At 42.9% G+C, this 24193-nt stretch overlaps 1 protein-coding gene across 1 annotated transcript in view; it reads right to left on the bottom strand.

Moving 5' to 3' along the window:
• Positions 1-2363: 2363 nt before the first annotated feature.
• Positions 2364-24193, bottom strand: part of ENDOD1 (endonuclease domain containing 1) — a 29271-nt gene continuing 7441 nt past the window's right edge. Inside the window, exon 2 of the mRNA XM_089512806.1 lies at positions 2364-6293. Coding sequence (XP_089368932.1) covers positions 5166-6293 — 1128 coding nt within the window. The 3' untranslated portion in view covers positions 2364-5165. The remainder of the gene's footprint in view (positions 6294-24193) is intronic.

Raw genomic sequence — 24193 nt, forward strand, 5'->3', positions numbered from 1 at the left:
GCCCAATTGGACCCTTGAACTCTTGAAGGGAATGAGACAATTCAGAGGAGGAAGATGCAGTTGCTGCAGGCTGGGGATGTGACTCCATTACCAAATGGAGTGCACCATTCTTTTACTTCCCCTTGGAATAAAGAGCAGTCGCTTCTATTTTAGCCTCTTGCAGGGTCATTACTAGGCGTGGGGGGAATGCGGACCACACTGGGTAACATGTCCAAGGGGTTTCACCCAGTGCACTGGTGGGAAGGGGCCACCTTGCGAGTCTCGTCCCATTCCCACCTGGCCAGCAGCTCTGCCAGATCTGAAAAGGTTGTAGGGTGGTAGGAGCTGCCCACTCTGTGTCTGACAGCTCTGCCTGGTAAAAAAGTCACTTCCCTCTCCTGCTTGCCCAGCAGCAATGCCAGACCCAGAAAAGGCTGTGAGGTGGCAACAGGAGCCCAACTCCACCAACAACAGCTAGAACTGGGCTGCCTTCCAGGTCTAATGGTTCTGATGGCTGAGCAGTAAAAAGAATCACCTCCCTTTCCAGCTCCCTGGACCCAAGAAAGGCTGCTAAAAAGATAAGGGGGTTATTAAAAAATTATCTGCATCTGGTGTCGAATATGCTAGGTACACCACTGCCCCCTCCCTTCAGTAATGACCATAAGGTTTGACAGCTGTGCAGGGGAAGGTTTTGGGTGGGACACAAAAGGCATTAGAATAGCACCCTGTGCCTCATCTAGAAAGAAACATGAGCATACAGAAATCTCCCTTATCCGAAATTCTGAAATCTGAAATACTACAAAATCTAAAATTGTCCACACAAGTGGCTGAGAAAGTGACACTTTTGCTTTCTGATGGTTCAATGTATACAATTTTCATGCACACCATTATGATGAATATCAGGTATAAAATGACCTTCAGACAAAGTGTATAAGGTGCATGCAAAACATAAAGTTCATGTTTAGACTAGGGTCTCCTCTCTGAGATACCTCATTATGTATACGCAAATATTCCAAAATAAATAAATAAAATAAATCTGAAATCCAAAACACTTCTGGTTCCAAGTGTTAGCACACCTGACATGTATGCACCTTATGTTGTATTTTCATATTTGGAGCCAGTCATGCTTTAAGAGGACTTGATGACTTTCGAAACACAGGGAAATTTCCCTTGGGCAAGAAATGTGGACCTGAAGATATGTGAATGATCTAGATAATACCAAAATAAAGGTTAAATGGGTTTACTGATCACTCCATCCTACCCCAGTTTTTATGCATGTCCTCTTCCACTGGAGACAAAGACAATCCCATTGCACTAAAGCTAATAAGACAGTATCTTTCATCTAGCCCCCTGATGTGTTTCCAGCCAAATTCCCAATCTATCCACATTAGGGTTGTCCTACATTAAAAAAAAGTATTTCCAAAATCCCATTGTCGATTCTCTGAGAAGACTATCAAGTCTTTAGTTCAGTGCAAGATATGACCAAGTACCCTTTAAGGCTAGGAAATCAGATATTCATATCAGTCCCAGTTCTAATCTTTTGTGTGCACAAAGGGTCTCCTTCACTCCTTGTGTCACCCTCAGACTGTTAAAGCCACATCCAGTTTTCTATGGAATCTTCTACAAGACTGGTAAAAATCACCCCCTCTACACACCTCAGCCTCTGCTATCCAATTTCCATACCTCTATTTCGGTTACCCTCGTATGGTGTCTCAGACTGAACTATTTCTGTGTGTTTGTGTGTTCTCTTGCCTCTATCTCATTAGACTTTATCTTGTTATTCTTTATTCATTAGACCTGGAAGTCCTCCCACAGTTACTACTGGTATACCCAGATGAAAATGATCCTCAATTTACACAACCTCTCGCAAGTGTCCTTTGAACAAAGCTATTCCCCAGACATTTAAGAAGATGCTGACACAGTTGCTGGGGACTAAAGTTTCTCCACCTTCTTTCGGTAACACACTCATTTCAGATAAGGGAGACTCAACCTGTATTGCCTCTGCTCTTAAAATGGATTTCCTATACTGTAATACTATGCTTCTTAAGCTATCTAATGGGAGTGACTGTTTCATTGCCATTTGTCAAGCAGATGTTTTTAAAGTGCAGTATCTGTAGGGGAGAAGTGGTGGCAATTCTGCTGGAGAATCTCAGTCTCATATAGCCTAGAAACTAAGCCAGTGGTTTTCAAGCTTTGGTCCTCCAGATATTTTGGACTTCCAACTCCCAGAAGCCCCAGCCAGCAAGGCCAACAGTCTGTGAGTTCTGGCAGCTGAATTTCAAAACATCTATAAATACCTAAATAAATAAATAAATAAATCTGCAGAGGACGAAAGTTTGAGGACCACCGAACTAACAATTAAAAGTTCCTATGAGAAGCCTCACTCGTGATGTAATTTATTTATTCATTTATAAGGTATATTTCTATGCCACTCCTCGTGTTATAAAAAATATCTCAAGAGTGGCTAACAAAAAATAAATAAAATTAATAACAGGGTTTGAAAAAAATACATAATACAACAGCAAAAACAAAAGCAGCAGCAGTAGAAGCAAAGAACCAGAACAAAACTCGGTAAGCAGGACCTGCCACATTTTGCAGCATGAGATACACTTTTCGAGTATGACATACAGTCATTCCCTTTTCCAGGATGCTCTATTCCATTTCCCCTCCCACCACATTAGGGCTGTTTTTGGGTGCACCACACCTTCATTTCTTTTTTCCCCTTCTTTTAATTTTTTGTTAATTCTGCAAACTTATGTCTCCCCCAAGCCTTCGAATATCCCCCTTCTGTATAGATGGTACCATTTTGGATTTTAAAAATGAACCATACTAATTTCTGAATGCCAGTAATAAAAAGGATAATCAAACATCAAATTGTAAACTACAATGGAAAACAGCCCATCATAAGTCACCATCATTCCTTCAAGCAGGTAAAGGCAGAGCTGGGGAACCTCCTTTCCTTTGAATTTCAATTCCTCAAATTGCACAGACAGCAAAAGTAGATCCAAGCTTTCTAAAATAAAAAGTAACATTTTCGCAGATTTCAGACACAGATTTCAAACTCCAAACAGGTTCAGGTGGGAGAATGCAGTCCTTCAGTAAGATGGCCATTTACACATCACCAAACAGACAAGAGAGAGGACACTGATTTGCATTTGCTGATTTATAAGGTATAGATTAAAATTTAGAAATAGTGACTATCATTTAAATAGAAACAGAATACATTTCATCATGGTGGGAAAGACTAAGAAAAAAATAACTTGGATGCCTGTTGCTCAGTCTGCTGTCCAGATGCTAACTGTGTGGATGGGATACGTCAAGGCGTTTGGTAGGGCTCCTCATCACTAAATGTGACTTGGAAAAGACATCCCTTCAAACACAGGATAGAGGGCAACTCACTCCTTATAATAACCTCGTCTGAAAGGCCTTTAAAGGTCAAAACCAGCACCTTGAACTCAGCTTGCTAACAGACCAAAGACCTGTTTGGCTTGAGACTAGTGAAATATTCTCTCCATATACCCACCTCAGTTAGTAATCTAGCTGCCTCGTTCTCTATCAACTGCAATTTCTGAATCATCTTCAAGAATATTCTCAAATAGCTTGGGTTACATTAATCCAACATTTCCCAACCTGGTGTCCTCCAGGTGTGTTAAGACTACACCCCTGGTGTGTTGAGAAGCAATAATCATTAAGGAGGAGGAAGAGGAGGAATGAATCCATCATCCTCAATGACTGGATGATAAATGGAGTTGTAATCTAACACATCTGAAAGATTCTAAATTGAAGAAAGACACCTTAATGCATTTGGGATAGTAAGTTCAAGGCAGAGCTGACATTCACATCAGAGATATCCTGGCTCCTAGCTCGGCCTCTCTTACACTGCATTACACCAACATTTATTCTTACTGAACATTCACATTATTTTATTTTAGCTTCATGGAACAATACTGTACCTGATATTTCAGTAAAATAATGCTAGGACGCATCTCCCCAGTTATACTGGGATACAGAGGGAGGATAATCAACAGTGCAAATATTTAAATATTTACAATGAACCAGACCATTTGTCAACCGAGTTCCTTCTCTTCTGCCACACCATGGCTCATAGGGATCTTAGGTGTGTTTTTTCTCAGCCCAATTCGGTCAGTACCCAGGGTTTGAACCTGGGACTTCCAGCATGGAAAACTGATGCTATATTGTGGAGCTATGCCCCTCTTATAAACAAAGAAGTCAAGTTTACACATTGCCTTCATCTTGACTAAGCAACTATTTGCTGGAATCCTATTTCAATATCTTCTTTAAGTAACTTCATGTATACAGTTGGCTCTCCATGTTCGTGGGGGTTAAGAGCACAGAACCCCCATGAAAGTGGGAAAACTGTACTTAGGGCCAATTGTAGTTAGCTATGTAACAGAGATGCTAAGAAACTGTTAGTGAATTGGAAAGATGCTTAACAGGATTCTGGCAAAAGTGCCCAATGCACATTGGTGTCTGATGTGCATCAGAACCAATGCAATACTCCCATTGAGCAACAGCCACTTTGCTGGCTCTGCTATGTAGTAACATGACAGCGGCCCTCTATAAAATATGGACATTGTGGAATTGCCCAGTTCTAATTCCCGCAGACTTAAGTCCGATTACAAAGTTGTAAGTCCACCACAGGATTCTTGTTGATGTTGTCAAATCTCTCCTCACCCTTGTATGAATTCTTTCCAGAATTAATACCAAGAAACCAAAACAACTTTCAGAGATTTTGATACCACTGAAAAGCTTGTAAACCATAATTTCTTACAATCCATATTTTCTATATATACATATTTTCATATTTCTTATTTCTTTCCATACATTCCTGTCAAGACCTTTTTTGTTTGTTCTTCTCATAATTCAGAATATTTTGTGTTTTTCAAAAGCCTTGACATGATCCTGGAATAGTTCTGAATCAGCCAAATGAAGCTGAACATTTATTTTTATTTTTTTACAATAGTTGGACTTTTAATCGGTCATAAAATTTCCCATGAGGTTCATGTAGCTCACCCATGTTACCAGAACATCGGTTCATTACCAATAATGCACCACAATAAATAATTATAGGAAAAGCTGAAGATTAATAATGCATTGGAAAGTATTGCTTCCTGGGGACTTTTGAGGGAGAGGAGTTGTTCTTTGCCATAATGATTCCATCTTTTTTAGGCATCAGAAGAAATCGTAGGAAGAAACTTTTTGGCTAAGTACGAAACAACATAATTTAGGCCCGTCACGATGTTTGTTGTGGCTTTGATCACCAACAAAAATGCTCCACCAACTCCTGAAGCGATATCTTGGAGGACAGCAGGAACGGCACCCAGTGTGTAAAAAGGGAAAGAGACAATATCTAGGATGAGGTAAACTGGGACACTGAGAATCCTGTAGGTAACCATGAGAACATTGTAGATATTTTTTGCAATGCCGTTCAGGATGTTGACAGCCACCCGAGCCAAATCGATGAAGATGTTCAGTAACACTGAGGTGATTCCTTTGACGAAGGTGGAAACTCCATTGATAATTGTCTGGATAAGATACCACAGGAGATAAAAGGTATATTTCACTATTTGGCCAATCAGGTAGAGAATAAATTTCACAAGTTTGAAGAGAGGGGTAACAATGAAATAAAACAGTTTCTTCAGAAAGCCGCTCTCTTCTTTTTCTGCACCAGTTTGATGGCTCGGAGAAGATTTTCTCGCTTGTGGGGCTGGTTCTTCAGCTTGGATATCTTTGACGGATTGCAACACAGCCTCTAATCTCTTGGGATCGTGTCTGTCTTGGCCGCAGTTGTTCTTAAACAGTTGGGTCCCTGCTGATAGCTTCTTTTCAAGTTCCTCCAGGCTTAGATCTTCCAAACGGTTCCCAGCAGCAGCCTGTTTAATAAAACCCACTGACCAGGCTTCAGTGCCATCATCACAGCAGGCCGCCAGCCAGAGAGATTCAGGGACTGCGACTTTGTCTTTCACTCTGACGGAAGAAGGAACAACTCCAGAAATGAGATAGAGGTCCTTCCCGTTTCCACAGTGAGGAGCCAAACTTCTGCCTACAAGGTTCTCAACCTCCCAATGCCAAACATCCTGAAGTGGTGGCATCATTGGGAAGGCATTGGTCAGCGTGTATGTGGCTATCTGATGGTCATCCTTGTGGAGGGAGCTGGGATTTAACTGGCCCCTCTCATAGCCAGAGTCTGCGTAATCTGCAGTGAGGGCCTGGTTTGTTCCCAGGTTATTCACCGAACCTGTGACCTCAGTTTCGGGCATCATTCCTGCCAAGCCGTTTTCAGGATCATCTATCTGAAAAGAAGAAGAACCATACATCGAATTAGACTCAAAACAACGGTCTGGGGTCTCTGATTACAATCTCAGCCATTTCCCAGAAAAGACAGAGTGCAAAATAAATTAAAAATTGTTAGACTCAAAATTCCAGTCTGAACATTTCCTCTCATAATTTTAAAAACACGACTGTCATTTAACCTCTGTAAGTTACTTCTATGGTTAAAAGAAACAACACATCAATACTGAATTAAGGAATGTAGGTACTTTGAAGCCAGCAGTTTAAACTGCAAAATGTGGACCTGAGTGGTCATCTTTGGGGGGTTGGGGCAATATTCTACTACCTCAATGGCCAAGCATGAAAACAAAACAGAAGAGAAGAGATGCTTGTGGTTTTGAAAAATGGGCCATTCTCTCCCTCTCTCTCTCTCTCTCTCTAATGTTAAATAGTACAGAGGGTCCTGAGATCTATTTAGAATATGAATAAATGTAATTCATCGCTTTTTGCAAAAAAGAAGAGTGTGAGGAAGAATTTTTCACCATTTCTGCTCATCAAAATCCAAAACTGAAAGACTGCATCATAGAACTTAATTTTTCAACAACCTACACTTGCATCTGATGAAATGGACTGCAGTTGATGAAAACATAGGCTGAAATATATCGATCAATCACCCATTCCCTTTTACTTACAAGTGGAGTTTTATTATTCATGGTTTTTTTTCATTCTCACCCAAGGTGTAGTTAATACATACATTTCTCTTGGGCAGTTTGAGGAAACGAGAATGCTGAACTAGACAGGTCTTTGGTCTGACCTACCTGGATGCATCTTACATTTTTATGGCACCTATACTTAAAGGACATACTGCCACTTTTACACATCCCCATAGTAACACTGGGGAGAAAAACAAGCAAGACATTTTTCTCACAGTTAGCTGTTAAGTCATCACAAAATATAAAACAAAACAGACTGTCACCATGCAGAATTCAGAAAGCAGGGTCATTTAAATAACATACACTGTCATATTTCAAAGCCTAATAATGATGGATAAAGATACTGGGAAGTCTTTGTATTTAGATTCTTATCTAACCCTTTTAGCAAATAAACAGATATTTAATGATGTAGGAACATTGCTTTTCAGGTGAGGATTTGGCCCAAATATTGTTCCCTTATGTTTCTGGACATTTGGCAGATGATACTGATATATTTGCCATGTTCAACATTTAGTAATAACAATATAAATTGGAATTTATCTGATTTTATAAATGTTTAGAGCAGGGGTAGGTAACCAGCGTCCCGCGGGCCGGATGCGGCCCAGCAAGGCCTTGGGACCGGCCCTAGCCCAGTCCTGCCGCCGATTGCCGCCGGGGCCTTTGGCGTCTCGTGCGAGGGGCATGGTGGGGCAATTGTCTATAGAAGCCTTAGAAACGTGCATTTATCTTAACATTTTTTAAAAAATCAGCAAATGTTTTCGCGTGTCCTCCATTTTTTATTTAAAAAGTGCCCTCCATTTGAAAATTTTGTCCTACATTTGTCCTGGTTTATTTATTTATTTAATTTTCAAAAAATTATTTAATTATTTATTTTTTTGCTTCGGCCCCCCAGTTGTCTGAGGGACAGCAACCCTGCCCCCGGCTCAAAAGGGTTGCCTACCCCCGGTTTAGAGGGTTCAGAGTACTTCATTTATGTCTTCCTGATCCTAAAAAACTTTTTAGAATAGACTATTATTATTATTATTATTATTATTATTATTATTATTATTCTAATCCCTGTTTTACAAATGAGAGGGGACTGAGCAACAATCTTTTTCTGCAGATAACCAGGCAAAAGTGAGTTTTGAACCTAGTTTGTCTTGGTTGGGACACATCTCTCATGTTTCAACATTTTATTGTCTGTCCTACATATATTCTTGAATATCTGTCTGTCTGTCTATCTATCTTATTGGAAGTGGTGCCTTACTGGAAACATTAACCCTTTGTGTAGTGCCACAATCCCCATAAATATATTAGTAATTGGTCACTGAGCTTGGAAACAAGGATCTCATGATTTTATTGCAGCTTTCCATGCCAGCTCAACCAACTAGCATCAGGAGCTTCACTGCCATAAGAAAAAGCACAAGCACTGTAGAATTATGAACAGATGGCAACTCTTGTCTTCTTATTTTGAGATACACTCAATGGACACCATATTGGTCAGATGGTTCCATGGACTAAAGAGATGCTTTTATCATGAGTCACCTGAAAGTATGTGTCTGCCTGCTATAGACTTCTAGGAGCAGGATGTCTCTCTGATGATAATCTTAAGAGTTTAATTGTATGTTTCATCCAGGAATGTGTCAGGCCCTGGTTATGGAACAGCTCAATTGTGCATGGAAATAGATTGAATGTCAAAGAAGCAATATCTCAGTTGCATGAGACACCACTATTAAGAACTGAATAGTTCATCCATGACTCACAATTTATGGGCCTAAATCCTAAAATTATCATGGAAATATCCTTGATCCTTCTGATGCTACTTGTCTGTTATTGTCATGTGCCTTAATTCTAACTTATGGCAACCCTAACTTGTTTTCTTGGCAAGATTTATTCAGAGTTGGTCTGGTATGAGAGCCAGGATAGTGTAGTGGTTTGAACGCTGGACTACAACTCTGGAAGCCATGGTTCATATCCCTGCTCAGCCATCAAAATCCATTGGGTGAGCTTGGGCAAGTCACACTTTCTCTGCCTCAGAAGGCGTCAAAGGCAAACCCCCTCTAAACAAATCTTGCAAGGTTTAAGGAGAAGCTAAATAACCATACTGTATTTGCAAAAAATAGCCCTGTGTTGCTATTGCATAGGAAGTTAGCCTGAATGACCTCTGAGGCATCTCCGAGCTATCCCATTCTAAGAAGCTACTATGCTGATTTCTATCTCAACTGGAAATCCATGTGTTGCTAATCAGGTAATTCCACATTAGACAGAAAATGTTGCATCCCCTGCCATTACTTCTTCTACAGGATGCCACGGATAGAAACAGCATCTTGGCAATGTTCACCATGCATTGCCTTTCAAGTTAATGTGGGAGTAAAAGTTGTTTATGCCACCCCGAAAGATGACTTGATGGTTGCAGATGCTTAACAACTGGTTGGATGTACTGTAGTTGCCAGGCAACCACATTGTCCTTGCACATCTTCCTCATCCCTTTCCAGCCCCTGACAAAAAAAGAAATGCCTGGTTTTAAGTTTAACTAAAATGGACGGTAGGTTGCTAGATGGAAACAATGGTAACTGAAGATTATGAAATCTGTGGGATCTTGCTTTAGGAAATGGTCTTGCACAGTTCTTTAAATGTGAACTCACTCCCAGCCCTGTGCTAACATGGCAAAAAAGAAAGCTTGGGAATTTTAACACCCAGAATTCCCCAGCAATTACAGGCAGTGATCTTGCTGGGTGGGAGATTCTGGACATTCTAGTCCAAAAAAGATCAGTTTATCAGTCTAATTCAACAGGTGTTTTCTGACATTCCTGTGGGTGCAGCGAGCAAAATCCTACATTTGGGTATGGAAAGGGCAGCGACACATCTGAACTCTGAACCCTTCCACACATTTGGCCATGGCATTCAGGAAATCCACAAACAGGACAGGAACACAATCCTCATTCCCTCTCCTTTGTCACTTGTGCTTGATGTAAGCTTGATGTAAGTTTCAATTTAGCCACCATGCCTATCTGTGAACAAGAGATATGGACTGCCATACTGTACAGTTGGCCCTCCGTATTCACAGATTCTGCATCCATGGGTACAACCATCCACAGCTTGAAAATATTCAATAAAAGCAAACCTTGATTTTGCTATTTTATATGAGAGGCATAGTTTTACTATGCCCTTGTACTTACTGGGACTTGAGCATCCAAGGATTTTGGTATCCCCAAGAGGTCCTGGAGCCAAATCCTAGCGGATACCAAGAGCCCACTGTATTGCAGTTAAGGAGTTGTAACCTAGAAAGCCAGTGTGACATAGTGGTTTGAGTGTTGGACTTTGACTCTGAAGACCAGGGTTCGATTCCCAGCACAGCCATATAAACCAACTGGATAACGCTGGGCAAGTCACACTTTCTCAGCCTCAGGGGAAGGCAATGGCAAATGTCCTCTGAACAAATCTTGCCAAGAAAACCCCATGACAGGGTTAACATGAGACGGAAATGACTTGAAGGTACACAACAAACAAACAAAAAGCATAACCTAGAATTATGCCTGTAACTGCTATGTGTCCAGTAAGACTATGTAAATGGCCACCCCAGCTGAACTTAATAGCCAGCAGCTTTATCAGGTGAAGGAAGTCTGTTCAATTTACAATGGGAGTTCAAGGAAGATGATGTTTCCAGCTCTCTCCCACCAGCAAGTGAGACTGTGACAAGGAATTGCAATAGGGGTCCTGCTTCTGATGGGTCCAGCCTTGCTCAGTGGTGGGAGGGGGCTAGAAATGTTATCCTTCTTGCACCCCAATTGGCAACTAAACAGACATCCATCACCTGATGTGGCTGTTGGCTGTTATGGTGGGCTTGGGAGGTCAGTCCAGGAGTCCTTTTGGGCCACCTGGCGTGTTTACCACCACAGTGGGTCACTTGTTTCTGAGGTCAGAACAAGGAGCCCAGCATCAGTCACATGCTGGGCACCTTGTCTGTAGCAATGGCAGATGCACCAGGCAATCCAGCAAGATGTCTAAGCAGAAAGCCATTGTGGTGTGAAAACAGAGGGCTCTGGATCTTCTCAAAAGATAAGTTTGGCTGTTGTGAGGAACATGCCAGACATTGTCCAGACTGCCTGTACCAGAACCAGGGTTTGGGCCATGCATAATCCAAGCAGGATGATGTCACAATGGAGCAGGAGGACAGGCCTTTTGGTCTGTGCAGACAAGGCCTAAAACAATGCAGAGCCCAACAAGGAAAAAACAAATGTTCCCCACCCCGATGTACTGGCAAAAGAATATAGCTAAAGGCCCCTTTTTCTCTTAGAATCATAGAACCATAGCACTGGAAGATACCTCAAAGGTCATCCAGTTCATCCACCTGCCATGCACAAAGAAACCATCAAAGCACCCCTGATAGATAACCATCCAGCCTCTCTTCAAAAACCTCCAAAGAAGAAGACTTCACCACATTCCAAGGGAGTATATTCCACTGTCGAACAGCTCTTACTGCCACGAAGTTCTTCCTAATGTTGAGGTGGAATCTCTTTTCCTGTAGTTTGAAACTTACTGCTTTGGTTTTACTATACAGTAGACCCTTCCCATCCATAGAGATTCAGTTCTACCCCTTCCTCCACAAATGTCAAAAAACATGGGTGATTGTGCCCCACATTATTCAATGGTGGAAACATGTGCACGGATGCATCAGTGCATCCATGTTCATGCACCTTAGCTGAACAATATGGGGTGTGACAACCAGTGGCCAGTCAAATCCATGGATCATCACTCTAGTATAAAGAGCAGCAGAGACTGCCCTTTGTCTGCAGATCACAGCATTTTTTGTCTTGCTCATGATTTATTAAAAATGTATATCCATTACACTGCTAATACCCAGAAATATTATCTATAGAAAGGCTATTTAGTACTTAAGTGTATAGGAGAGAAGATGTATGCTTTTTGCATGAAAAAGGAAGACTGAAGTGGAGAATTGTTCTCTGGAAGGTAGACACATGACCACTCAAATTAATATGGTATCCTTCTCCAACCTTGGGACCCTTAGCGATGTTGGATGACAGCAATGCTGACTGGGAAAATTCTGAAAGTTGCGGTCCAGCTAATCTCGGGGGCACTAGGTTAGAGAAGGCTATCCCCATAGCCAGCATGGAAGAGCCAGCTTGGTGCAATGTTTTGAGTATTGGACTAAGACCCAGGAGAACAAGGTTTGGTTCCCTATTTAGCCATGGAAATCCAGTGGTCATATACTTTCACCCACAGAAAACCCCATAATAGGGTCACTTTAGGTTTGCCATAAGTCAGAAAAGACCTGAAGGCTCAAAACAACAATACCCCATAGCCTTAAAAAAAAAATAGTGGCCACCCATCCCTGCCCTCAGCTAAATTTTAGAGTGTGGTGCCTAAATATGGGAAGCCAGTACCACCATGGCAGTCACCACTTTGCAAATGGCTGCAGAACATTTTGGGACAACAAAGAGTGTTTGCCCTCGAGAAAATGAAAGCCCAAATGCAAATCTTCATCCAAGCCTGACTCACATATGCCTGCTTCACATAGCATTTAGACTTTCTTGCACTCCATTACTGCACGTTTAAGGTTCATTCACACGCACAAGCACATTGCTCAGCTTCGCCACATTTGACTGTTGGAATATGTGAATTCACATTTCTGCATTCCTAAATTGCTCCTAAGTGGATTTGATCCCATATTTCAGATGCCAGGAGTGGGGATATATGAAAACCCTGGTTTGCAAAGCTGTGTGCAGGTTTGTATTCATACACACCCCTCATTATTTGATACTGCAGTTATGGGCATGTTTGAACTTTAAAAGTTTGCCAGGCAGTTTCTAGCAATTCACCGTCTCTCAGCCTAAAAGTTAAATGCAAAATAAGCAAGACATAGCAACTTGGGAACGACAACAAGAATAAAAATGTGCTACAGAAATAGCAAGGAATTCCTTTCCCTCCTCCTCAAATCCTCACCCTGAATTTTAGCAGTACTCAGCAGAAACGTTTATTTCAAAAACACTTGACGTCTAAACCCTCCCAGCTGCGGCAGTCCTTTTGGCTGGCTGATATCTCTGCACATTCCTCCACCTCCTCTGGACTGATAAATGGAAAAAACCCACCCCTTGCCTATGGCAAAGTCAGCAGCCACTAGCAGTGCCCAGAGAGAGCCAGAGTGGCAGTGATGTAAGGAGAGCCGTTTGGCTGACATGTTGGCTTTTTTGCTTTCCTTTATTTATTTTTATCTCAGGGTTGTTTCTTCACAATCCACAGGAACTTGGCCCTAACACTGGTGCACTGAGTAAGGGCCTATTCAGATGTAGGTTTTTTTAGTGTGACTATCCGAATAATCTCAATCACACATTCCAATTTTGTTATTCATTCTATTTTCTTAATTGAAACCTCGTCTATGCACTTCTCTGCAAGTTCTGTTGTTCACATATGTGAGCGTTGCGTGCATAGTCCATGATGTGGATGTATTCAAAATGCATTCAAGACATGCAGAGTTTTATCCCAGTTTATCTTGAGTCTATTCGCATCGTTTAGTCACATGGCCTACCAATGCAAATCTTTTAGGAAAATTCAGGTTATTCAGATGATGAAAATAATCCAGGTAGAATCTGGGTTGAAACTGTGTTGTTCACATGCATTTCAAATGCATCTGATTAAGTTTTGGGGTGGAGGCTGCCAAAAAAACTCCACTTATCCCAGGATAATTGATGTTGGCTTTTTCCTCTTGTTTTTCTAAAAGATTTACATTCTCATCTGTGTGAATACCTGATGCGAATAGACCCGGGATAAAACTCTGCATGCCCTGAACGTGCTTCAAATACATTCCCATCATCAACTCCATCTTTATCCTAGTGCTGACAAGTGTGAACAACCAAACTCCCCATAGTGTGAATAACAAACCCAAAATGCATGATTGAGATTATTCGCATAGTCATGCTTATCCTGAGCTAAATGGGGGGTTTTTGGAAGCCCCCCTCCTAAATTTAATCAGATGCATTCAAAGTACATGTGAAGAACAAAAATTCAACCCACATCCTACTGGAATTATTTTTACTGTCTGAATAACCCCTAAATTATATTTCTTTCATAGAGCACTGCCTCCTTTCCCAGCTCCTAAAATCATGGCTTTTGTTGTGAACTGCCCTCGAGTCGATCTTGACCCATGGCAACCCTGTGGATGAGACACCTCCAAGACCCCCTATCTGCTTAGTTCCTGCAAACTCATATCCATGATCTCCCTAATATAGTCCATCCATCTAGTATGTGGCTTTCCTCTCTTTCTGCTTCCCTCCACCTTTTCTAGCATTATTGTTTTTTCCAGTGAGTCATGCCTTCTTATGATGTACGACAAAGTACGACAGCCTCAGTTTTGCCATCTTGGCTTCCAAGGAGATTTCTGGCTTGATCTGCTTTAGGACCCACTTGTTTGTCTTTTTGGCTGTCCATGGGATCCTCAGCACTCTCCTCCAGCAGCACATCTCAAATGAGTTGATTTTCCTCCTATCTTCTTCCTTAACTGTCCAGCTCACACATCCATACATGGTAATAGGGAATACAATGGCTTGTATGATTCTGTGCTCACTTGTATATCTTTGCATTTTAGAATCCTTTCTAGTTCTTTCATAGCTGCTCTCCCCATTCTTAATCTTCTTCGGATTTCCTGACTGCAGTCCCCATTTCTAGCAATGTTTGATCCCAAGTATGAGAACTATTTTACTACAGTGCCCCCGTGTCATATGTGGGTGCCTTTTACATGGCTTCCAGCTTATGCTGGAAGCCCCACGCCATTTCCTGAATGGTGTGTGTGCCTGCGGCGCTTGCACCACTGTGCTGCTGTATGCATAAGCCCCATTATCCTCAATGGGACTCAAGCATAAGCAGAACTTGCCTTACGTGGCGGGGTCTGGAACGGATCTCCTGAGTAAAGCAAGGGACCACTGTACTTCTATTTCTTCATTGTCTAAGGAGTTTATCACACTGGGGCTAATTTCGACATTAGAGATTAAAGCACATTTAAAGCATCCCGCAAATAAAACAAAAATGGTAGGTGATTGCACAAATGATTATCACACGCACTTGTGCAAATAAAGTGATATCAGAAATGCATTGTCACTTAAATCCCAAAAGTAAAAAGATACATGTTAATGCTTCTTTGTGACCACTTTAATGGTGGGTTTTGTACGATGTTGTGTGAAATCATTTAGCGTAATTACGCGTTTTTTCTGGGATATTTATGGGATAAACTTCCGATCTCCTTTGTATGACAAACTCCTAGGTTGAATTTGTCTAGAATCTCCATTGTCATTATTTTTTGTTTTCTTTATGTTCAACAGTAGTCCTGCCTTTGAACTTTCTTCCTTGATCTTCCTTAGTAGTTGTTCCAGGACTTTGAGGTTTTCTGCTAGTATTATGGTGTCGTCTGTGAATCTTAGGCCCCATTCCCACTGGGTTATAAAGCGAATTAAGAATCGGATTATAGGGACATCGTTCCCATTTGAATTCGCGTTTGATCCTAGTTAAAGGGAAATTGTTCCCATTTGAATTCGCGTCTGATCCTAATTTGGTCTATTCCTCTAGTGAAAACCCAAATCAGTGGTGGATAACTTGGATTATCCTGACACCACTTTTCAAGCGGTTCTTTTTGCAGCTGCATGTCGGATCTGGGGCAAACTAATGGGAATGAGAACATGGGTCAGCAACGTTCAAGGGGCTGTCCTGGGGCTGTCACCAGCTTTGTTCTCTTTCCTGGCATTCCTGGTGCCATTTCCCCCCTTTTGCGTAGCCTTTCACCAGTGGTGCGGGAAGCAGGGTAAGGCGATCGCGTGTGGAGACAATTTTTTTTTAAAAAAATTAAGCTTTCAATCGCCTAGGCGCTCTGTCGGATGTCCAAACATAGCAAATTGCTACACTGACATCCAAACGCGGTAAGCACAATACGCCCCTCTGCTCCACATAGATCGACATGTGAGGAGACCCATTGAACACCATTTTTATTTCTTTTTTGCTTGTTGCTTTTTTTTTGCCTGAGCACCTAAGCGCCTGAGCGATCAATTGACTGCTAAAAAAAAACCCAGAAAAAAAGACGCAAATGGAAACGAGGAACAAAAATTGCCTGGGTCAAAATGCATCGAAGAAATTGGCATCACCGTGATGTCCAATCGCCTAAGCGCTTGATTGACAGCTTTAAAAAATGGTTCCAGAACAACAATGGGAACGGGGAACAAAGAAGTCCACGTCAAAAATACAACGGAGAAATATCAATGGGAACGACAACACAGGTCAAGAAAAACCAAGTCCGTTTGCTCCCTTTTGTAATAGAAACAATGAACATGACGAGAATACAACTTGGATACTCAATCCAAGCCAGACTTGCAGCAAGATTCATCGATTTATATGCCCCCAGTGGGAATGGGGCCTTAGATTGTTGATATTCCTTCCTCCTATTTTCACTCCTCTTTCTTCTGTATCCAAGGCGCCATTCCCATTGGGCATATAAATCGATGAATCTTGCTGCAAGTCTGACTCGGATCTTTTTTCCGAGTCGTATTCGAATCTGGTCCCTCGTTCCCATTACGAAAGGGTGCAAACAGACTCAGGTATTTTTGGCCCATGTTCTTGTTCCCATTGAAATTTTCTCCGTTGTAATTTGAAGCGGACTTTTTTACTCCCCATTTCCATTGCCCTTCCGGAACCTCTTTTTTTTAAGCAGCTGTCAATCAAGCGCCTAGGCGCTTGACATCACAGTGACATCAGTTGCTTCGATGCATTTTGACGTGGGCTATTTTGTTCCCTGTTCCCATTTCTGTCTTTCAAACCTATTTTTCTGTTTGTTTGTTTTAAGCAGTCAATCAATCGCTTAGGCACTTTTCCCCTCTGGGAAAAGGAGAAGGAGCCTCCATCCCCCCAAGTCCCTTTGCCTCCCAAGCTGTCCTGTGTCTTCCCAGAGCCCCTCTGGAGAAGGGAGAAGGAACCTCCGTCCCCCCTCCAAGTCCGTTTGCCTCCCCCATTGCTCCCTGGGCTGTTTGGGGGGGCGATCGAGCAGGCATGTAAAAAAAGAAAAAAGAATTTTTAAAAATGGTGTTCAATGGCTCTCCTCACAAGTCGATCTATGAATGTGGAGCGGGGGGAGGTTGCAGGGGGGCATAATGTGTTTACCACATTTGGAGGTCAATGTAGCAATTTGCTATGTTTGGACACCCGACAGAGTGCCTAGGCAATTGAAAGCTTACTTTTAAAAAAAATAAATTTGTCTACACCTGCGATCGCCTTACCCTGCTTACCACTCCACCGGGGAAAGGCTATGCGAACGGGAGAAAATGGCGCTGGTAATGCAGGAAAGAGAACAAAGCAAGTGACAACCCCAGGCCAGCCCCTTGAACACTGCTCCTCCCATCCCCAAGTTCCAGAATTGGACACCCTTGTCATTCCCATTCATTTGCCCCAGATTGGACATGGGAGGTGCAAGAAAAACCTCCAGAAAAGTGCAGTCAAATTAACCCTGGTTCGACCCCCCCCCCCCAAAATTCGGATTTCCCTGGAAAAATCGATTACATGGGGATCAGATCCGAATTCCAATGGGAACAAAATCAGCGTAACGATTTTGCCTGCTTTCCTTACGATATGTTCAGCATATAAGTTAAACAGGTGGGATGATAAAATGCAGCCTTGTCTGACCCCTTTGCCAATTGGGAACCGTTCTTTTTCTTCGTCTTCTGTTCTAACAGATTACGGTGCCGGCCAGCAAACCCTTCCACAACAGAGCCAGCAGGAAGGGCAATGCATGCAGTTTCTCTTCTAGTGCAGCGTGAAGGCAGGGAAGCTAAGAGGGTTTATCGCTGCAGAGCATCAGCTGGCATTTGGTGCATGGTTAAGAGTGTCATCATCTCTAAACAGGCTGCAGGGCCTGATGGCTTTCCCTGACAATGCATCTCTTGAAGACTCTCTGCTGAAGATAAGCAAGGCAGAGACAATAGGATATGTTTGTACATGAAGCAAGGCTGGCATTTGCCCTCTCCTCCTCCCACTCTTTTCTCTCCTATTCATTCTGGCTCTTTCTGTTTTGAGTTGGAAATTGTTTGTGTACTGCAGGGGTCAGGGCAGAGATTGGCACAAAGCTGCTCTCTCTCAGGGACAAACCTCCCTCTCGTGCTGTGGGAAACCATAGTCACACAGGCAACAGCAGCATGAGACAAGCCTTGGATGTTTCTCAGCAGCTAATCAGAGGACGCAGAGCTTTGGAATACAGTCAGCCCTCTATATCCACGGATTTTTTAATCAATGGATTTGAGCATCTACGTTTGAAAATATTTATAAATTCCAAAAAAGCAAGCCTTGCTGTGCAAGTAGATACAGCTGCCTGTTCATGTTCTTTTGTGTGCCTTCAAGCCTCTCCCAACTTATGGCAACCCTAAAGTGACCCTACCATGGGGTTTTCTTGGCATGGTTTGTTCAGAGGGTTGCCACTGCCTTCCCCTGAGGCTGAGAGTATGTGACTTGCCCAAGGTCACCCAGTGGGTTTCATGGCCAAGCTGGTAACTGAACCCTGGTCTCCAGAGTCACAGTCCAACACTCAAACAACTGTGCTATGCTACTGCAGCACTCCTGAAAAATATCTATAAAACCTCTGTTTAAAAACTTCCAAAGCTGGGGATCTATCACCCTCCATGACAGTCTATTGCCAGTGTTTAAATCATTTTCTGTATGTACGAGTGTGTGTGTATGTGTGTATACATGAATGCACACGCACACACACACACACGCACACACACACACACACACACACTCTCTGAGAAGAAGACAATATTATTGCATTGTATTTCATCTGTATCCCACTTTTTCCCAATTCAGGATGCAAGAACCCAGGTAAAACAAGGCATCGTACAAAGTTTAAAAGCAATTACACATTTATATCAAAAACATTAATTTGCAACTATTTAAAAAGTAGTTAAAAATCATTTGTTATTGTTGTTGCTGTGTGCCTTCAAGTCGTTTCCAACTCATGGGGACCCTAAAGCCAACCTATCATGGGGTTTTCTTAGCACGTTTCTTCAGAATGGATTTGCCATTGACTGACGATTTTAAAAAAGTATAGCATACCCCTGTTAAAAGGCCTTTGGCAACATCCAGCTAACACACAAAGGCCTGGGGAAAACAAAAATGGCTTTGCCTACTGGTGGAAGCATCCACACTGCAGAAATAATCCAATTTGACCCCACTTTAACTACCATGACTCAATACTGTGGAATTCTGGGAATTGCAGTTTTGTGAGACATTTAACCTTCTCCGTCTGAGAGCTCTGGTGTCACAGCTACAATTCCCAGAATTCTATAGCACTGAGCCATGGCAGTTAAAGTGGTATCCAACTGGATTATTTCTGCAGTGTGGATGCAGTCTCATTAGACTACTGTCTTGTTCCTCACCCTAGGTAACAATATATCTCGAGCTGCCCCTGCAATGGTAGCATTTTTCTTCCTAAAGCTAATTGCTACGGGAGAAATCACTTTAATTGGAATTGCAACTACAGAGGGAAGGATTAAACTTCCACTCCTTATAAACTGTGGTCTCCCTCTCCCCCGCATCTGTAAAAATATACTTTTTAGCAACCACAGCATAGGCTCCCAGTGGTTAAAGTAACAGTTAGTTTGGACCTTGATAAACAAGTTGATGGCAGAAAGAAGAGCAAGAGACACGTGGAGGGAGGGGGAATCAGGGCATTGCCCCCAAGAATGAAATTCACCACCACCCCAAAAATTTCCTTCAGTCCCCAAATTTCTAGCATCACTGAAACTTAAAATTTCAGTTGAACATTAGAAATACAAGAGCCAGCATGGTGTAGTGCAGTGATGGTGAACCTAGTGGTTTGAGCATTTGAATCCTGGCTCGGCCATGAAAACCGACTGGGCAACCTTGGGCAAGTCACACTCTCAGCCTCAGAGGATGGCAATGGCAACCCCTCTCTGAGAAACTTGCCAAGAAAACCCTGTGGATGGTTTGCCTTAAGGTTACCCTAAATTGGAAATGACTTAAAGGCACACAACAACAGCATTTTAAAAATACAGTTTAGAGTAGACATTCAGATAAAAGGAGATGGAAAAGCAACGAAAGGAATGTGACACACAGAAAATGCAAGGGTACTAAGTGTGAACAATTTTCAATGTCTCACTTTTTGCAATACTATAAATTTGGAGATTTAAGGCATATCTCTTTTGCTGAGGCTGAATTCTTATGCGCACACACACACGCGCGCGCACACACGCACACTTTATAAATAAAGGTTAATAATAAGGAGCCCTGGTGGCGCAGGAGCCCTGGTGGCGCAGTGGTTAAATGCCTGTACTGCAGCCATTCACTCAAAACCACAAGGTTGCGAGTTCAAGACCAGCAAAAGGGCCCAAGCTCGACTCAGGCTTGCATCCTTCCGAGGTTGCTAAAATGAGTACCCAGACTGTTGGGGGCAAATTAGCTTACTTGCTGTTCACTGCTTTGGAATAGCGGTATATAAATAAAACAAATTATTATTATTATTATTATTATTATTATTAATAATAATAATAATAACGTATCTACTCTCCTAGAAGTGTAGCTTACTGCTGGACCATGTACATTGCATGCAAAGGGTTAGCAAGACCAGACTCCAAATTCTGGTCTTGCCAATTTAAAAAATGAGATGGTCGCAAAAAAGAAAGTGAGATTAAAAGCTGCTGCCATGGTGTATAATTAATTCAGCTTGACACTGCTTTAACTCGCATAGCTCCATCCTATAGAATCCTGGGATTTGTAGTTTGTTGTGGCACCAGAGCTCTCTGACCAAGAAGACTAAATATCTCACAAAAATGACAAATCCTAGAATTCCATAGCACTGAGCCATGGCAGTTAAGGTGGTGTCACACTGCATTAATTGTGCAGTGTAGATGTAGCCTAACGTGGAGAGTTTTAAAATCCTGAGCTAGGATGGCCCCAAACCTCAGCAGAAAGCAGCTTCCAGTGTCCTGAAGAGTCCTTCAGAGAAGGACATTTGGGCAGTCATTCCTTCAGAGAAGGAATTTTGACAAATAAAACCTTTGGAGGCAACATTTCAAAGACATAGCCAAGTTAGTCTGGGAAATCAGTATGAAAGGGGATCTTGTAGCACCTTTGAGACCAACTGAAAGAAAGAAGTTGGTAGCATGCATCTAAGGAAGTAGACTCAGGAAGAAGTCTACCAAAGATCATGTTACCAACTCTTTTCTTTCAGTTAGTCTCAAAGGTGCTACAAGATCCCTTTGCATACTTTGGAGGATAGTGTGCCATGGGTGATATGTATGGCATTCTAGGCCCTTGCCCTCTCATGTCTTGAGTGTAGGGTTGCCATACTGCCGGACCTCCAAACCGGGAAAAATGTAGGACAAAATTTTCCCTCGCGATCGCAGCGGGGAGCGGAGGCCAAGCAGCGAGGGAAAGCCTCCACTTAAGGAGGCTTTCCCTCCCCGCCTGGGCCCCGGGCCTCACCGCGATCGGAGGCCAGGATCGGGGCCTCGCCTTCTTCCTGGCCCCCGCCAAGGCCCTGGCGATCACCGGTGGTCTCCTCGCCTCCTTCCTGGCCCCCGCAGGGACCAGGAAGGAGGCGAGCAGGCTGCCGGCGATCGCCAGGGCCTCGCCTCGTTCCTGGCCCCCGCAGGGACCAGGAAGGAGGCGAGGAGGCTGCAGGGAGGCGGGGAGGTTGGCGCGGCTGCGCCCAAGAGGCGTCACCTCCCTGCAGCCTCCTCCGCCCCAGGCCTCGCTGCCCTCCTCTTCCTCCGCGCGGCCATGCGCGGTGGAGCAGGAGGGCAGCGAGGCCCCAAGGGTTGCCTAGCAACCCCGCTGCAACCAGGCTTTTCCCAGTTTTTGGCGGCACCAGTGCCGTGACCGGGCAGGTGCCACCAAAACCGGGAAAAACCCAGTTGCAGCCGGGTTATGGCAACCCTACTTGTGTGGCTTTATCTCTCATCGACTGAGCCAAGGAGGCACCGACACAGCTCTGGAGATGTAGGAATGTAGGCCTGGCTCTGTGCCACAAAAAATCCCACTCATTCCTGTCCTGCCATGTCCCAAACTTCTGAAGCCTATGGTACTTGTGGCACCATTGTGTAGGCTGTCATCACTATGTAAGTTTCTTTTCTTGACTACAATTCTCAGAACCCACCAGCCAGTGGCCATGCTGGCTAGAGGATTCTGGCACTTGTATTCCAAAAAAAAAAAGCAGCAATCTGTACAAACTCTGCTGGTGTTTTAGTGTGTAGTGCATCCAACATCCAAATGTCAAGGAGACCTGCCTATCAAGATTACTTTTTCTATGGGGTTCTTCTGTTATGATTTCTGTATCTGGAGACCTGGCCTAAAGAGAAAATATTTGGCTTGGGGAGGGGGGGATATTTCCCTGGATATATAATAATAATGTTTATTTATAATGCCCATTTCACCAAAGGGTGGTACATCAGAACATACACAATCAAAAACAAATGATGAAACACAACACTGTAAAGTGCTAAAATACTAACTTCTGTGGTGTTCAGAGACATAGTGGTGCTAGTTTGGAATATCAGTATGCAAAGGGAGCTTGTAGCACCTTTGAGACTAACTGAGCAAAAGAGGCTGTAGAGCATAAGCTTTCACAGACTTGGTCTACTTCCTCAGATGCATGGAATGAGGGCAAGTCACATGCTCTCAGCCTCACGGAAAGACAATGGCAAATGTCCTCTGAACAAATCTTGCCAAGTAAACCCCATGATAGGGTTGCCTTAGGGTTGCCAAAAGTCGGAAAATGACCTGAAGGCATACAACGTTTTGGTGGAGAAAGCCAGTGTGGTCTAGTGGTTTGAGTGCAGCAGTAGGGTTCTGGGAGCTGTTTTTGTTGTTACATTATTTGCCATCAAGTGAACATCAACTTATGAGGATGTTATGAATGAGAGACCTTCAATAAACTAAGGGCCATGGCTTGCTTTACTGAATCAATCCAAATCTACTGCCTTCTACTTTACCAAGCATTATTGCCCTTTCCAATGAGTCACATCATCTCATGATATGTCCAAAGTACAATAGCTTCAGTTTAGTCATTTTTGCTTCTAGTGTAAACTCAGACTTGATTTACTCTAGGCCCATTCATTTGTTGTTTTAGCAGTCCATACTATCCATAGAACTCTCCTCCAGCACTACATTTCAAATGAGTTGATTCTCTTCCTCTCTGCTTTCTTCACTGTCCAACTTTCACAAAATCAGAAATACTATGGCCTGGATAACTCTAACTTAGAGTTACCAAGGCCATAGTATTTTTGATTGCTGTGATATTTAATCTTTATACTCAAGGATGTTATCTGGGACTCAGTGTGGCATAGTGGTTTGAGTGCTGGACTACAACTCTGGAGACCAGGGTTCAATTCCCCGCTCAGCCATGAAACCCAGTGGGTGATCTTGGGCAAGTCACATGCTCTCAGCCTCAGGGGAAGGCACTGGCAGACCTCCTCTGAGCAAATCTTGCCAAGAAAACTCCATGATAGGATTGCCTTAGAGTCGCCATAAGTCAGAAACAACTTGAAGGCACACAATAACAACATCTTATCTGGTTCCTTCATATATGCCCTTCCTAATCTTCTGATGTCCTGACTACCATTCCCATTTTGATTAACGACTGAGCCAAGATACAGAAAATCTTTAACTCTTTCAATGTTAGGGTTCAAATCTCCACTCCAGCATAGGAACCCACTCAGTGATCTTGGGTAAGTCACAATGGCCCCATACAGACAGGCCAAAATAAAGCTGCTTCAAGTCAATTTGGAGGTATGCTGTTTAAACATTGCATGTGTCCTAAGAGTCCGGAAGCCACGCCAAAGCCATGCTCCAGTCCTAAGGACTGGAGCACAGTTTGAACACAGCTTCTGGACTCTTAGGACACACCCATCATTTAAACAGAATACCTCCGAAGTGACCCGAAGCAGCTTTATTTCGGCAGTCTGTATGGGGCCAATGTCTCAGCTGAATGTATCTTGCCAAGAAAACCCTAGGAGAGGATTGTCCTATGTCGGAGTCACCTTGCAGGGACACAAAAAAGACTGATGTGGAATGTACTTTTCCTCTCTCTCACATATACAAGAGAAAAGATCACTACCCTTTAAAACCAAAAAAAACAACAGAGAGAAGGACTGGCAAGAAGCCTTATTTCTGAATCTAATTTCTTAAATTTGGGGGTGGCAGGGGGTGGGCAGGAGACCTTGTCTGCT

This window comes from Sceloporus occidentalis, unplaced genomic scaffold (genome assembly GCF_023333645.1).
Source record: "Sceloporus occidentalis isolate IW3139 unplaced genomic scaffold, rSceOcc1.0.p SCAF_2, whole genome shotgun sequence".
In the NCBI taxonomy this organism is placed as follows: Eukaryota; Metazoa; Chordata; class Lepidosauria; order Squamata; family Phrynosomatidae; genus Sceloporus; species Sceloporus occidentalis.